Raw genomic sequence first — 12,058 nt, 5'->3', positions numbered from 1 at the left:
GTTGTTCTTGCGTTGGAAGGAGGTGGGAAATGTGCTGTATACCACTCATCGTTTTACATTTTTGGTTTAGTTTCGAAGAACGGTCATTCCTGTTTAGATATAACTTTCATGGTGATCTCAAGACTGCCTCCACGCTACAGCACGACTAATCTTTATAGAACCACACATATCCACACTCTCCAACACCGCCCTATATTCCTCAAGCCACCTCACACAAGAAAAAAAAAACTAAACAGGTCTAGAGCCTACATTAACGCTAGGCCATCTATCTTGTACGCTTACATGTCGATGTAGGCTGCAGGCCTGTCCAGTGTTTCCCTTGGTTAACGTGAAGCCTAGATACCCCACCTCCTCCCAATCCTCTCAAACACACTCCTCAAATCCTCAATCTCCCCCCTAATCTTCTCCAACTCCTCAAAAGACTTCCCCTCAACCTGGCCCCTCCTAAGCTCAAACTGCAGTCTTGCAACCTCCTGGATAATGGCAAGGGTGTTGTTGTAGTCTGTGTTCACATCGTGAGTCGCCGCCTCCATCTGCCCAAACGCCTTCCTAAAATTCTCGATCTCGTGCTTGTTGGCAGACGGCATTGTATGTCGGGCTGATAGGTTTGGTGGCGGTGCGTGCGTGACGGAGATACGAAGGGTGGGGATTGTGTCTGTTGGAGTGGTGGGCTGAGTGGGTGAAGGAGGAGTAGGACGGGTGGGCGTAGTGGTTGGTGGTGCCGAGTCTGCGGTGGATCTTGGTTTTAGATCCGACGCTGCTCGTAGACGCGCGTGGTAGTGTTCGGAGATGGGTAGGTCTGCATCGTGATCGCCTTGCTTGGGACCGCAGAAGTAAAGGGTGCGGGTTTGCGTGGAGAGGGCGAAGATGGCTAGGGGGCCAGCGACTCTGGAGTTGGTGATGGAGCGGATGCTTAACGCGAACATCTTGGGGGAAAGCTTTGGTGTCTTGGGCTGTTCCTACGGGGTGTTTTGTATTGTTGTAGTTGGTTGACTTGGTAGTGAGCGTTGTCGTAGATTAGTAGGTACAGTTGGCTTGCTACGAACGGTATTTTTTGCGAGAAGAATACTGCGCACGCTTTATACGTGTAGGAGTGAAGCATCGCTGTTCACTCGTGGGATTCAACGCACTGACCTGTGGTTGTTCCCATTGAAGTGATTTGGGTCAGCGATAGCGATGCAAAAGAATGCCAATCACCACAGCTTTCCAGTCACGATACCACGGTCCATTTGCTACACGCCTACAACCATACAGTCAGTGAATGGCTGCCTTGAATAGACGGTCCTTGGTAGACCTCGACGGATCGATTATCATGCGCTCGCTACCATACAAAGAGGATTTTAAGGCCAACCGCGCGCGTCACAACATGAGTAATGTAATCAGTCTTGTGTAGAATAGATTTATGAGAGTAAAGCGCAAAGAAGTGACTTTTGATCCCGGCTGAACACGGGGGAAGGCTCATACCTTCAGAGATCCGCCAAGTACAACTCTGTCACGTAAAAAGAGCTATCTACTTCATGATCCCTTTGCCCTTAACGGACTCGTCCTTCCAGGGTTGTGGCACCAACTTGAGGCCCTGCTCTGGCCGACGCAGATACACCTTGTCCCTGCAATCCTCCTCAAGCTGCTCAACGGAGTTCTCGCGAATCCAAACCCATTGCCTGCCGTACTTGACAATCTCCTCCTCGTTGCCTTTGCCATCGACGACCGTCCCCCGCTCTTGGAGCTGATGCTTTTCCGTAATATCCTCCCAGCTCTTCATTTTCCCAAACGCCAGATTGTGAACATGACCAATAGGTCCGGCGATGATTCCGTGAGCAGCGCGTAATTGTGAGATGTGCTTTGGGTACTTCTCGTGGCGCCTTGAGAAGAACAATAGTTGCTTGAAGTTGTCGTCTTCGAACTTCAGATCCCAAACCTTCATCTCTGTGAGATGGGATAGCGGAACGTGGAGTTCGACTGTCCGTCGATCAGCGACCGGACATGCGTCAGTGATCAGCGATGAATAGTGGTTGGAGACCCAGATCTGATGAGTGAAGTAGAGTCCGCCTCGTCTTGCGAAGTCTGTTGGTCCGGTGGACTCCAGTCGTGCAAGGTTCACCGATCCATCTTCGGCTATGCATCCTGCGCATCGCCTGAACTCAACGCTCTTGAACAGCGCAATATGACCTCCAGGTGCGTTGGGTACGGTGTATGGCTCGCCTTCTCCTCCCCTCAGGTTCACTCCCGATGGAGGCGCCAGCTCTTGTAGAATGCGCGCATTCATGTCGACGAGGGCGAGATAGTTGGTTTCGAAGATGTCCTGAAGCCACATGGAGAGTGACTGCACTCCGCGGATTGCATAGTGTTCTTCCTTCATGATGGCGTCGGAAATATCTTGCTTGATGCCCACTTCTTGCATTTTCTCTTCCCAGTCATCATCGTAACCATCTATGTCCGCGCAGAGCGAGACCACATTACCGATCACCCATTCTTGCAAATCGATGCTAGTATGTGTTTCTTGCTGCCTGCGCTGTCTGCTGGCGTACATCTCTTGCGCCTTTTCCGAAGTCAGCCCCATGAACTCAAAGGTCTGAGCGGAGTCGAGTCGTGTTGGCACAGATATGTAGACGATTTCGGCAGAAGCTGAAGATGCGGTTGATACACTTCTTGAAGTAGTCGACGAAGGCGGGGTTAATAAGCCAATAGAAATCTTCCTTGCGCCGTTCTGCTCAGCGCCGACGAGGGAGGAGTCCCGGACTTTCAGACGCTTGACAGTGTCCTCTGGGAGGAGTAGTGGGGATGACATATTTGATGCCTTGTTGAGTTGATAGTGAGTGTAAATCAATCTTGAGGTAGGCAATTAATTGCTGTGTTGTGAGAAGGAAGATACGTAAGAGAATAAGGCTGGCAGAGGTTATTTATTGCTCAAAAGTTAGCGCGCAGTCATCTTTTGCTCTCTCACCTTCACCCAAGGTTCTATAGTTGAGTCACCAGGTCAACCACTCGAAAGCGACATTCAATAGGCCAGAAAATAGACTGTTGCCTAGAGCGAACCAGATTCAGAAATTATGAAAGCTTTTACCTTTACTAGTGATTTGAAACCATAGCTCTTGCGTACAAACACCGGGTGCCTTCTCATGAAAGTCTGCGCTCACAGAAACTGCAATACTCGTGATAGATCCGAATATGATGACCACGATCAAGACAACGATTGATTTAAAACGGGGATGAACGAACTCCCCACCGACGGCAAATCTGTGACCTACGTCGTGTGTCCGCCAACGCCGCGAAAGAGATTTCAAAGTCGGGTACCCTTGACTCCACTGCACCATCCAATGACGCCGATGCCAAATCCAATAATTGCCCAGGTGACTTCTAGCCGACTCTCTTGTCAGCTTCCTCATCCGCAGGCGGCGCCGTCTCTTTGGTCAAGTAGTCGGCATCCTCAGCCTCTTCGTATTCTGCAATCAGACCCTGAACGACTTCCTTAGCTTCGTCGAACTCGCCGAGACCATCCTTGAAGGGCACTTCACGCTTGTAGCTTTCAAGGAAGGCGTTGCGTTTACGGAGGGTGGAGTATTGTGCGACTATGCGCTTGAAGAGCGTGGCGATACCCGTGTGATTTGCGAGCATGAGTCCGGAGACGCGATGCGAAGAGGTCACGTAGGGCGACTTCTTGGTCAGCGCAACTTGAATGGAGGCGGGGCCCCAGGGTATGAAGGTAGCGAGACGTCGTTCGCGAATGCGCATAAGCGATTTGTGTACCTGAATAGTCAGTGAGCTAGATTCAAGCGGTCAATAGGAAGGAACATACATCTGAGGGATCCGCTTCTCCCTGGATGATGTTCAGGATAGACATGTAGCAGCTCTTCTTGGTGGGGTTGGTGGAGACCATGCGGTTCTTAGGCTGCAGCAGTCGTCTCATGACGTCCAGGACGGTTGTCTTGCGAACTGTCTTGGCCTGCTCTACGTTCTCGCCAGAGAAGGGGGTGTATGAAGTCATGAGGAAGTGACAGCGCGGTGTGGGAATGAGCGATGCAACAATTCCAACAAGATCGTTGTGCATGTATCCGGGGTAGCGAAGGGTCGTGGTACTGGCGGACATGACGGTGGACACCAGCTGGTTGGTCTGCTCGAACGACGGGTTCATAACGTGCAGTCGGTCTGCAGCAATCCTAGTCAAGGCTCCGTTGTCGAGGACAACCTGGGAGGTCAGTATGAATATATGCAAGTACACTGGGCAAGTACACTGGGCAGCTTACCACGGAGTCTGCATTCTGCGTCAGCCGTCTCATGCTCAGCAGACTGTTGTATGGCTGGACCACTATGTCGCCGTCCTGCGTGTTGGGGAAGACACTGTAGGTCTGGATGAGCTTCTTGGGGAACCTGTCGTTGAGGCGTTCGAGCATGTAGGAGCCGAGACCCGACCCCGTGCCGCCAGCGATGGAGTGCAGCATCATGAAGCCCTCGAGCGAGTCGGAGCCGTCTGCCTCGCGATCAATCATGTCCAGGATGTCCTCGTGCACCTGCTCGCCCATGCTGTAGCCCATGCCCCAGTTGTTGCCGGCGCCGGTGCCATCCTTGTGTATGTAGAAGTTTTCGGGGTTGTAGATGTTCTTGTAGGCGCTCGACTGGATCGAGTGCAGCACTCTGGGCTCGAGATCCAAAAGAATGGCGCGGGGGATGTAGCGGGTGTCGTCGGACTGATAGAAGAATACGTCTTTGCGGTCGCCGCCCTCGGTCGCGAAGTCCTCGAGGTTGCCGTCGCGGTTGATGCCGTGTTCCTGGCACAGCTGCTGCCAGAACTGCTGCCCGACGCTGTTGCCGCACTGGCCCGCCTGCAGTGTTATTATTTCCCTGATACAGATTAGCTACACCATGTGACCGCAGTCTGAGATATACGCGCGCGTACCTGGGCATGGTGGTGGTGGTCGGCGACGTACGTGGTGGGCTGCGAACGCGCTCTGGGCGGGGTGCACGCGTCGGGTCGCCAAATGTTTGGACCCTGCCGTCATAGCTCTCCACGCAATACCACCCAACACCATGGCCTTCACTCCACCATGCCAATCCAGATACTCGCCACTCTCACGACGACACTATCACGCCAACCTAGAAAAAAACTGAACACCCTGCAGTCTACGTGAACGTCGCGTCACCTACTTTGCACGCTTTTGACTTGATGTAGTCTGCAGACCTGTTCAGTTTTTTCCTTGTATGAGGTGCTATGTCTTCTGAATGTTGTTCTTGATATTCGCGTACTTAGTCTATTGCTCTTCCTCTTCTTCCCGTATCCTGACTAACGACTTGCCCTGGAACCCAAAGTAACACTGGAACAAGAAAGTATAGATCATGCAGAAGAAGTTATACCGCAGCACATCCAGCCACATCAGCAGCGTCACGCCGTCCTTGGTTCCCTCGTGCCATGACCTCCGAATCTCCAGAAATAGCTTCGGGTCGTCCGTCACCACGCCGTCAAGGCCCTGCCGTATGTCCCAACGCATCCGGCTCTCCGAGTTCACCGTCCATCCGTACACGGGCCGACCGTCGCCCTGAGCTCGCCGAATGAACATCCTGCCCCATGGCGTCATGAGAATGGCCTGGGCCATATTGGACGAGACATTCGGCACACTGAAGAAATGTGACGCAATGAGTGTTGAGAAGCCAATATGCGAAATCGAGAAGCCGGGCAGATATCGCGAACACAGCGGAAGAAATTTGGCTGCCCAGCATCCAAGGACAATACGCTTACTCCACGGTCTGGATGGAGCAGCAGGCACGCTGTTGATTGTTTCACCAATCAAGCGCATCACATCGTCGGCATCGTTATCGAGCTGTATCGCGTCAGCAAGTGCTTGTACAACTCGGCTAGCACAACATACCTTGATATCGAGCAAGACCCAGATGTCTTCCAATCCAGGTTGCGCAAGATATTCGAGCAAATCAATAAGACGAGGCATCGGCTCATGAGGTGCTTGCAGCGTTCTCAGCTTGCTTATAAACTCATAGTCGCAATCTATAACTTTTTCGGGCCTACCAAAGCATCTTCTCAAGTTTCTGTCCTGCAGAAGAGTCAGTACACGATCGGGGTAAGTTTTGATCAACTCACATGCGACAATACGACTACACCATCTTTCGTCAGATGTATGTCTGTCTCAAGAGCATCTGCGCCCGCCTCGACTGCTCCTCTTAACGAGGCCATAGTGTTCTCGGGGTGCTTAGCCATATACCCTCGATGGGCAATAGCCTGCGGTAGCCGCCTGCCTGACACATCTTTACGCGCAAACGCAAACGTAGCTATCCAGCGGGTCAATTTACATTCGCCACCAGAACTCAGTAGGTTTCCTACCTGCGGGGAACTTGGTCTTCGGGCCGAGCAGTGGCTGCTCTACAATCTTGTCGAGCTGCTTCGTGAGGCTCTCAAACACCGGCGGTACTCCTACAACCATCTTTTTCTTCTCGAGCAATGGTGTTTGCACATCGAACGTGCTGTCGGTATCTATCCTGACCTCAGACATGACGATGTGCTTCTAGCGTGGCGGTTCCGAAAGCGGACGGAGCGGAACCTTTGGGTAGCGTGGTATTCGAGAAATGTACAGCGAAAGACAACGACGAACGAACGTATGCGCGACTTCAACGTAAGGACAAAAGATACCGATCTATAACGGCAAACAAACACACAATCTCCCTCTCCACACATCCACCCGCAAGGCAAATTTGCGGCGCGGGATCTCTACGATCCATTCCCTACGTTCGGCCGCCGAACGCGCCCTCTCTGGCCGCAACACACAGCAAAAATGCGCCGTGCAGCAGGACCCATCATCCCAACCCACACAACTGCACTCCAGGATACCGAATCCGTCCCAGAATCAGCCACCCACATTACCGTAACGGGCATAGGTAGCTGCAAATTGCAGACGGATGGAGACACAGCCTGTCCCGCATTGGCTGGCAAGCCAGGCTAAGCTTCGTTCCAAGATGGAGCTGTCGAGCTCCGGATGTATCAGCTCCCGGGCGCCACTAACAGTTGGAGTTGCAGGTATGCAACCCCCCTTGTCTCAGCAAGTTATACGTGTCAGATAACGCGATTGTATGATGTGTTATTAGAAGTGGGATTATCCCTTCCTACGCGCTCTTTATGCGTCTTTCAAGCGCCCGGAGAAATGGTCTTCTCGGACTGCGGTGACAGAGGCGAAGATGGTGAAATTCCATCAGATCCGGTGCCGTGGTTGATCTACCGCTAAATGCGCGTGGCGCGTCGATCAGGTCCTGGCTGGCTTGCCTTGCGTGCAGCTGCGCACGCATGCCGCACGGGTTTGCTGTCAGGAAGATGACTTTGCCGTATGCACGGCACGTACATAGGATTCTGTTGTATGCAAGGGTTTTGGTAAAAATTGCGCATGCCGTTGACCGCTCGGGCGTGGCGGCGCGGGCATGCGGATGTTCTAAGATTACCTATCTAATCGCTTCACGTGGATCTTGCGTGTCTATTTGGATCCGCCTTTTTCGCAGACGCGGGGCCGACGCGGTGTTTGTTCGCGCGATGTAGTGGTGATCTTAGTCTTCTGGCGGCGTGCCTGAGGCCATCTTTGGCGAGGGCGCGGAATCTGGAAATAGGCTGGTAGTAGGTGGCCTTACTGATACCTCTCTGAATGGTCTCAAGGCCGTGGACAGTCATTACACTGAAGCAAACCGGCATAGTCATATCTATGAGCATGTACGGTATATAGTGTTGGTGTATCACGTATTGTTCAGGCTAAGATCTTGCTTTCAACTTACCCAGGTACTACTTCCAAAGCTTCACGCGAACCTCCCAGCTCACGGAAAAACTCCTCGTCTGAGTTTGTCAGGTCTGTCTAATCCCCAGAGCCGACTGCAATGGTAGCCATCGAAGTGTGTACTCTTCGTACTGAATGAGGAGCATCTCGCGCGTACAGCTATGGAGCGCAGGCTGTTTGACCGTGTTCGCATCATCTCCCACAGCTATCAAATCTACAGAAAACTCCATTAAGTCGAGTCCTCCAATTGAGGGAATGATTCACTTTCATCGTCAGCTTCGACCTGTCCTACTAAACCGATTACAGATATAAGAAGAGTGTGGGGGCGAAGATACCCTTCAGCCTTGCGACGATGTCTAATCCGTACCCGGGTGGCTCGTGCACGAGGGTCCTTCACAGTCACTGTGGGGTAAACATCACGATAGCATAATCCATCAACTTCATGTCTACCAACGGAAAAATACTAGGCATACCTAGCCATAACAGCTGTGGCTTCATATGTTCTCTCATCCAACGATCCTTCTACGCTGGTAAGGCTGAACGCAGGCAGTCCTTGGTATTGCACCTGTTTGTGACATCACACCACTTGCGCCCGTCAGCACTTGAGCATTCCTACGCAAACAGCTAGCCGATGCCACGAACTTGACCCAGTTTAAAGACCGACCTCCCAGAAACCCGGGTTTAGAAGCAATGACCAACCCCTAGCATACCGCAAGCTCCGCGGCGGCCATCATGTCCTCGCTACTAGAGTACCGACCTCTAGCGGAGAAAGAGTTTCGGCTGCTAATCCTTATCCCTGCCGTATCAATAACCGCCCCACTGCGGGTGCACGTCTTCCACGACAACGTAGAACACCCAGAAGCATCCTACGCAGCGCTTTCGTACACGTGGGCGTCGAGGCTAGAAGGCAACGACGACAACGATGATTTGCTCGAATCCGTGGATGTGGACGGACACGAGACATTCCTCCACCAAAATCTAGCCAAAGCACTGCGGTCTATCCGTCTCGAAGTCCCGCAGTGTATCTGGGCCGATGCCCTGTGTATAGACCAGAACAACATTCCTGAACGCAACATCCAAGTCACGCTCATGCGGCAAATCTTCTCCAACGCGACGAATGTGTGGGCGTGGCTGGGTCCGCCTGCCAAAGGGAGTAACCTGGCCATGGACTTTCTCGCCAACCTAGCTAGTCGTTCTAACGAAGAAGGCATCGGGCCGTGGCTTGGAAACGAAGGCATGCATCCAGATACATACCCCACATGGGAAGGCCTACGGGCCCTAATGGCGCGAAACTGGTGGAAAAGAGCCTGGATAGTACAAGAGTTCGCCCTAGCCAAAGACGTCGTCTTCATCTGCGGCACGCGTCGCCTCTCCGCCGACGCCCTAGAAGCAGCCGACCACCTCATCTTCATGGAATTCACGCCCTCAAAGAACGAGCGCGTCACCGCTCTCACACGAGCCGTAGACATCAACCCGCGCGTGCTCGACCCAGCCCGAAACCTGATGAACCTACGCCGGCGTCTGCAAGAAGGTGAACAGCTCTCCGCCTTGGCCACACTGCAGATGACTAGACTGACCAACGCGACGGACCCGCGGGATCACCTATTTGCCAAGATTGGACTCAGTGGAAAAGAGTTGATTGAGTTGTGTCCGCCGGATTACGACGCCAAGGCCGAGGACATCTGGTTCACGTTCCTAAAGGAGTTTATCAAGCAGAAGCAAGATCTCTATGTCGTCTGCCTCGCGGGTATGCAACCGAGGGCGTATCATGCGCTCCCTTCTTGGCTCCCGGATTGGGGGCCTTCGAAACCGCAGTATATGCTTACGTCGCTTTACACGGGGAAGCAGTGGCCGTTCTTCGATGCAGCGGGTGGCGCGGCGGCTGTTGCGACTATTTCGAGCGACAGGATCGAACCGGGTATTTTTCTGAGGTGTAAGGGAGTCGTCATCGATACGGTAGACGGCGTCGCAGGCGATCCATGGTGGACAGACAGACCAACGTCTCTCCGCCAATCTCGATGCAAGAAAAACGCGTACGGAACACAAATCGCTGCCTTTGAAGCGTTGGTCAGGACAGTGACTGCGAATACGAATCGCATGGGTGCGTGGGGCGCACCTCCTCCCGTATTCAAAATCGTCTTCGCGAAACGGTGGCATGAGCTGAGGGACACAACGACACCGTATGAAGCTGATGAATCTCTTGATCGGCCTCTTCCTTTCTACATGCGAGCGTCGGGTTTCGAGCGCGCGTGGCGCAGTATGCGAAACCTGAAGTTGGATGGCGTGGAACTACATGGGCATGTCGAGGCTGGTTTGGTAGATGCACAGAATAAAGCGCAGGCGTCGAGTTCCCGAGAAGGCTCGGGAGAAAGAGAGGAATTTGATTTCTCGGTCTCGGCGCCATTTCATCCGTTGTGGACTGCGCTTGAGCATAGTGCTGGGCAGGTCTGCTATGAGAGGTTTGTTTATACGACTGAGGGGGGTTATCTTGGGGTTGGGTCTTCTACTGTAGAGCCTGGGGACAAGGTGGCTGTGCTGCTGGGCTGTAAGGTGCCGGTGGTGTTGAGACCGCTTGAGAAGGGGTATCAGCTTATTGGCGAGACTTATGTGGATGGCATCATGTATGGTGAGATGACGAAGGGGCTAGGTGAGGGTGCGTCTTCTGTGCCGGTTGAAGATCTCGATCTTTTCTAGGTGTAAATACTCATCGAGTTGTACTTCGTCAACCTTACTTTATCTGAAATATCAGCGCGTTGAAGACACGACGAGTGCTTCTCTGTGTTCATTATACCGCTTCAACCCATGAAGGTATGGATATGACATGTTTGCAATGTCGTCTATTTTTTCTTACGATACTCCTCATTTTCATCATCGCTATCGGATGCCCACGTACCGGCAGCCTTCAAGTCTTGCACAGTCGGATGCGTAAACATATTCGTGATATTTCGTTCCACAGTCGTGGCATTCCGCTCATCCTAAGTAGCGCCGTCGAATGTTGTCCCCCCAGGCCTGATGTTGGGCTCAATAGCATCCACGTCTTGATACACCACTCCTGTAGACACCAAGTGCGCAAAGGCGTCCTCCTCCTATGAAGCAACCTCGAACTTTGGTGTGTACTTTGCGGCGGCACTGGCAAACTCGGCTTTCTTGCTCGCCCAGTCTGCGACTGCCCTGTGCTGTGGGGCCGATGTTTGCAGCTGTGATTTCAGCTGCTCAGTCTCTTCCTTCTTTCCAAGCAATGTGTTGAGGACGATAAGGTTTGCGATTGTGTCGGCTGAGGTGCCGTCGATAGAAATGGCTTGTTGGAGAGCGGCTTCGGCTTCTGGGAGGCGGCCGAGGTGGATTTCTGATACGGCCTGTGCGACGAGCGAGTGTGGAGAGGTGGATTGAGCGGTCGTGGCTAGTTCTTCGAAGACGTAGAATGCGGACTGATACTTCTCGCCGCCCTGAGTGGTATTAGTGTCATGACATGTGACAATGATGTAGAAGGGGACCTACCTCGCGCATGCCAACCCAGCTCTCGGCAATGTTGACTAGCAGACTGTCTTGTGCCCATTTCCGTGCGCGTTGGGCCTCTTTCGCGGCCAGATCTGTGCGGTTTTGTTGGAGGTGGATTTGTACAATGAGTGCTACTCTGTGAGAAGGTTAGTCATCATGCCTCCGGAAAGTCTATGTGTAGAGACTGTTCAACGTACGCATCCAAACTGCCCTGGTGCTTGCTCAGCACATCAAGCGCAGCCTCCGTCTCGCCCGCCCTCTCCAAGACGATGCCCGCGCAAAGCTGCACCGTCAGGTTCTCCTGTCCATGTTGCTCTGCCAGCTTCTTCGCCTGGTCCACTACGTCTTTGCCCTGCTCACAGTCTGCCAGTAGCTTTACTGCGACCAGATCTGGAGTCTTCTCGGATGCGAGCTCGCTGGAAACGGCTTGTGCTTGGCCGAGCGCGATTTGGCTGCGGAGTTTGAGGACGCGAACGGGCAGCGCATTTGACGCGGAAAAGGACGACGTGTCGAAATCGAGGACTTGCTGGTAGGCGCCGGCATGGAAGGCCGAGTGGATGTTTATGAGCTCTGGACAGTCGTTAGCGGGGCTTGAGCTGGCGTGGCCGGCGCTTTGACGAACCTCCTTCGGGCGAGTAGGGGTCCATGATTAAAGTATGTGTGAGGTGGCTTTATTGAGTGAGCGACGGGAAGATTTGGTATCAATGGGCTATGGATTGGAGATGCAATCGTGTTGAAGCCAGATTGAGTTTGGCCTGTCTGCCCGGACCCTGGATGACGCTCATTGGCTGCTGCTCCGCAAT

General features: G+C 53.0%; 6 protein-coding genes across 6 annotated transcripts; 1 reads left to right on the top strand and 5 right to left on the bottom strand.

Annotated features, from left to right (window-relative positions):
• Window positions 1-335: 335 nt before the first annotated feature.
• J4E85_002471 (uncharacterized protein) lies at window positions 336-926 on the bottom strand (the record flags this gene model as incomplete). The annotated part of the gene is made up of 1 exon (XM_051466749.1): window positions 336-926. The coding sequence occupies one exon, from the start codon at window positions 924-926 to the stop codon at window positions 336-338; it is 591 nt and encodes a 196-aa protein (XP_051329604.1).
• Window positions 927-1,510: 584 nt separating this feature from the next.
• J4E85_002470 (uncharacterized protein) lies at window positions 1,511-2,788 on the bottom strand (the record flags this gene model as incomplete). Its single annotated transcript, XM_051466748.1, has 1 exon — window positions 1,511-2,788. The coding sequence occupies one exon, from the start codon at window positions 2,786-2,788 to the stop codon at window positions 1,511-1,513; it is 1,278 nt and encodes a 425-aa protein (XP_051329603.1).
• Window positions 2,789-3,357: 569 nt separating this feature from the next.
• TUB4 (gamma-tubulin) lies at window positions 3,358-4,902 on the bottom strand (the record flags this gene model as incomplete). The annotated part of the gene is made up of 4 exons (XM_051466747.1): window positions 3,358-3,747; window positions 3,797-4,186; window positions 4,245-4,839; window positions 4,895-4,902. 4 exons carry the CDS (start codon window positions 4,900-4,902, stop codon window positions 3,358-3,360), a joined length of 1,383 nt encoding a protein of 460 aa, XP_051329602.1.
• A 344-nt stretch (window positions 4,903-5,246) lies between these two features.
• J4E85_002468 (uncharacterized protein) lies at window positions 5,247-6,497 on the bottom strand (the record flags this gene model as incomplete). Its single annotated transcript, XM_051466746.1, has 4 exons — window positions 5,247-5,813; window positions 5,862-6,041; window positions 6,089-6,276; window positions 6,329-6,497. 4 exons carry the CDS (start codon window positions 6,495-6,497, stop codon window positions 5,247-5,249), a joined length of 1,104 nt encoding a protein of 367 aa, XP_051329601.1.
• Window positions 6,498-8,489: 1,992 nt separating this feature from the next.
• J4E85_002467 (uncharacterized protein) lies at window positions 8,490-10,451 on the top strand (the record flags this gene model as incomplete). Its single annotated transcript, XM_051466745.1, has 1 exon — window positions 8,490-10,451. The coding sequence occupies one exon, from the start codon at window positions 8,490-8,492 to the stop codon at window positions 10,449-10,451; it is 1,962 nt and encodes a 653-aa protein (XP_051329600.1).
• A 392-nt stretch (window positions 10,452-10,843) lies between these two features.
• J4E85_002466 (uncharacterized protein) lies at window positions 10,844-11,902 on the bottom strand (the record flags this gene model as incomplete). The annotated part of the gene is made up of 4 exons (XM_051466744.1): window positions 10,844-11,203; window positions 11,256-11,391; window positions 11,453-11,825; window positions 11,878-11,902. The coding sequence occupies 4 exons, from the start codon at window positions 11,900-11,902 to the stop codon at window positions 10,844-10,846; spliced, it is 894 nt and encodes a 297-aa protein (XP_051329599.1).
• Window positions 11,903-12,058: the final 156 nt, after the last annotated feature.

This window comes from Alternaria conjuncta, assembly GCF_024043145.1.
Source record: "Alternaria conjuncta strain BMP 0040 chromosome Unknown scaffold_3, whole genome shotgun sequence".
Classification (NCBI taxonomy): domain Eukaryota; kingdom Fungi; phylum Ascomycota; class Dothideomycetes; order Pleosporales; family Pleosporaceae; genus Alternaria; species Alternaria conjuncta.
This window is presented reverse-complemented; position numbering and strand designations above follow the sequence as displayed.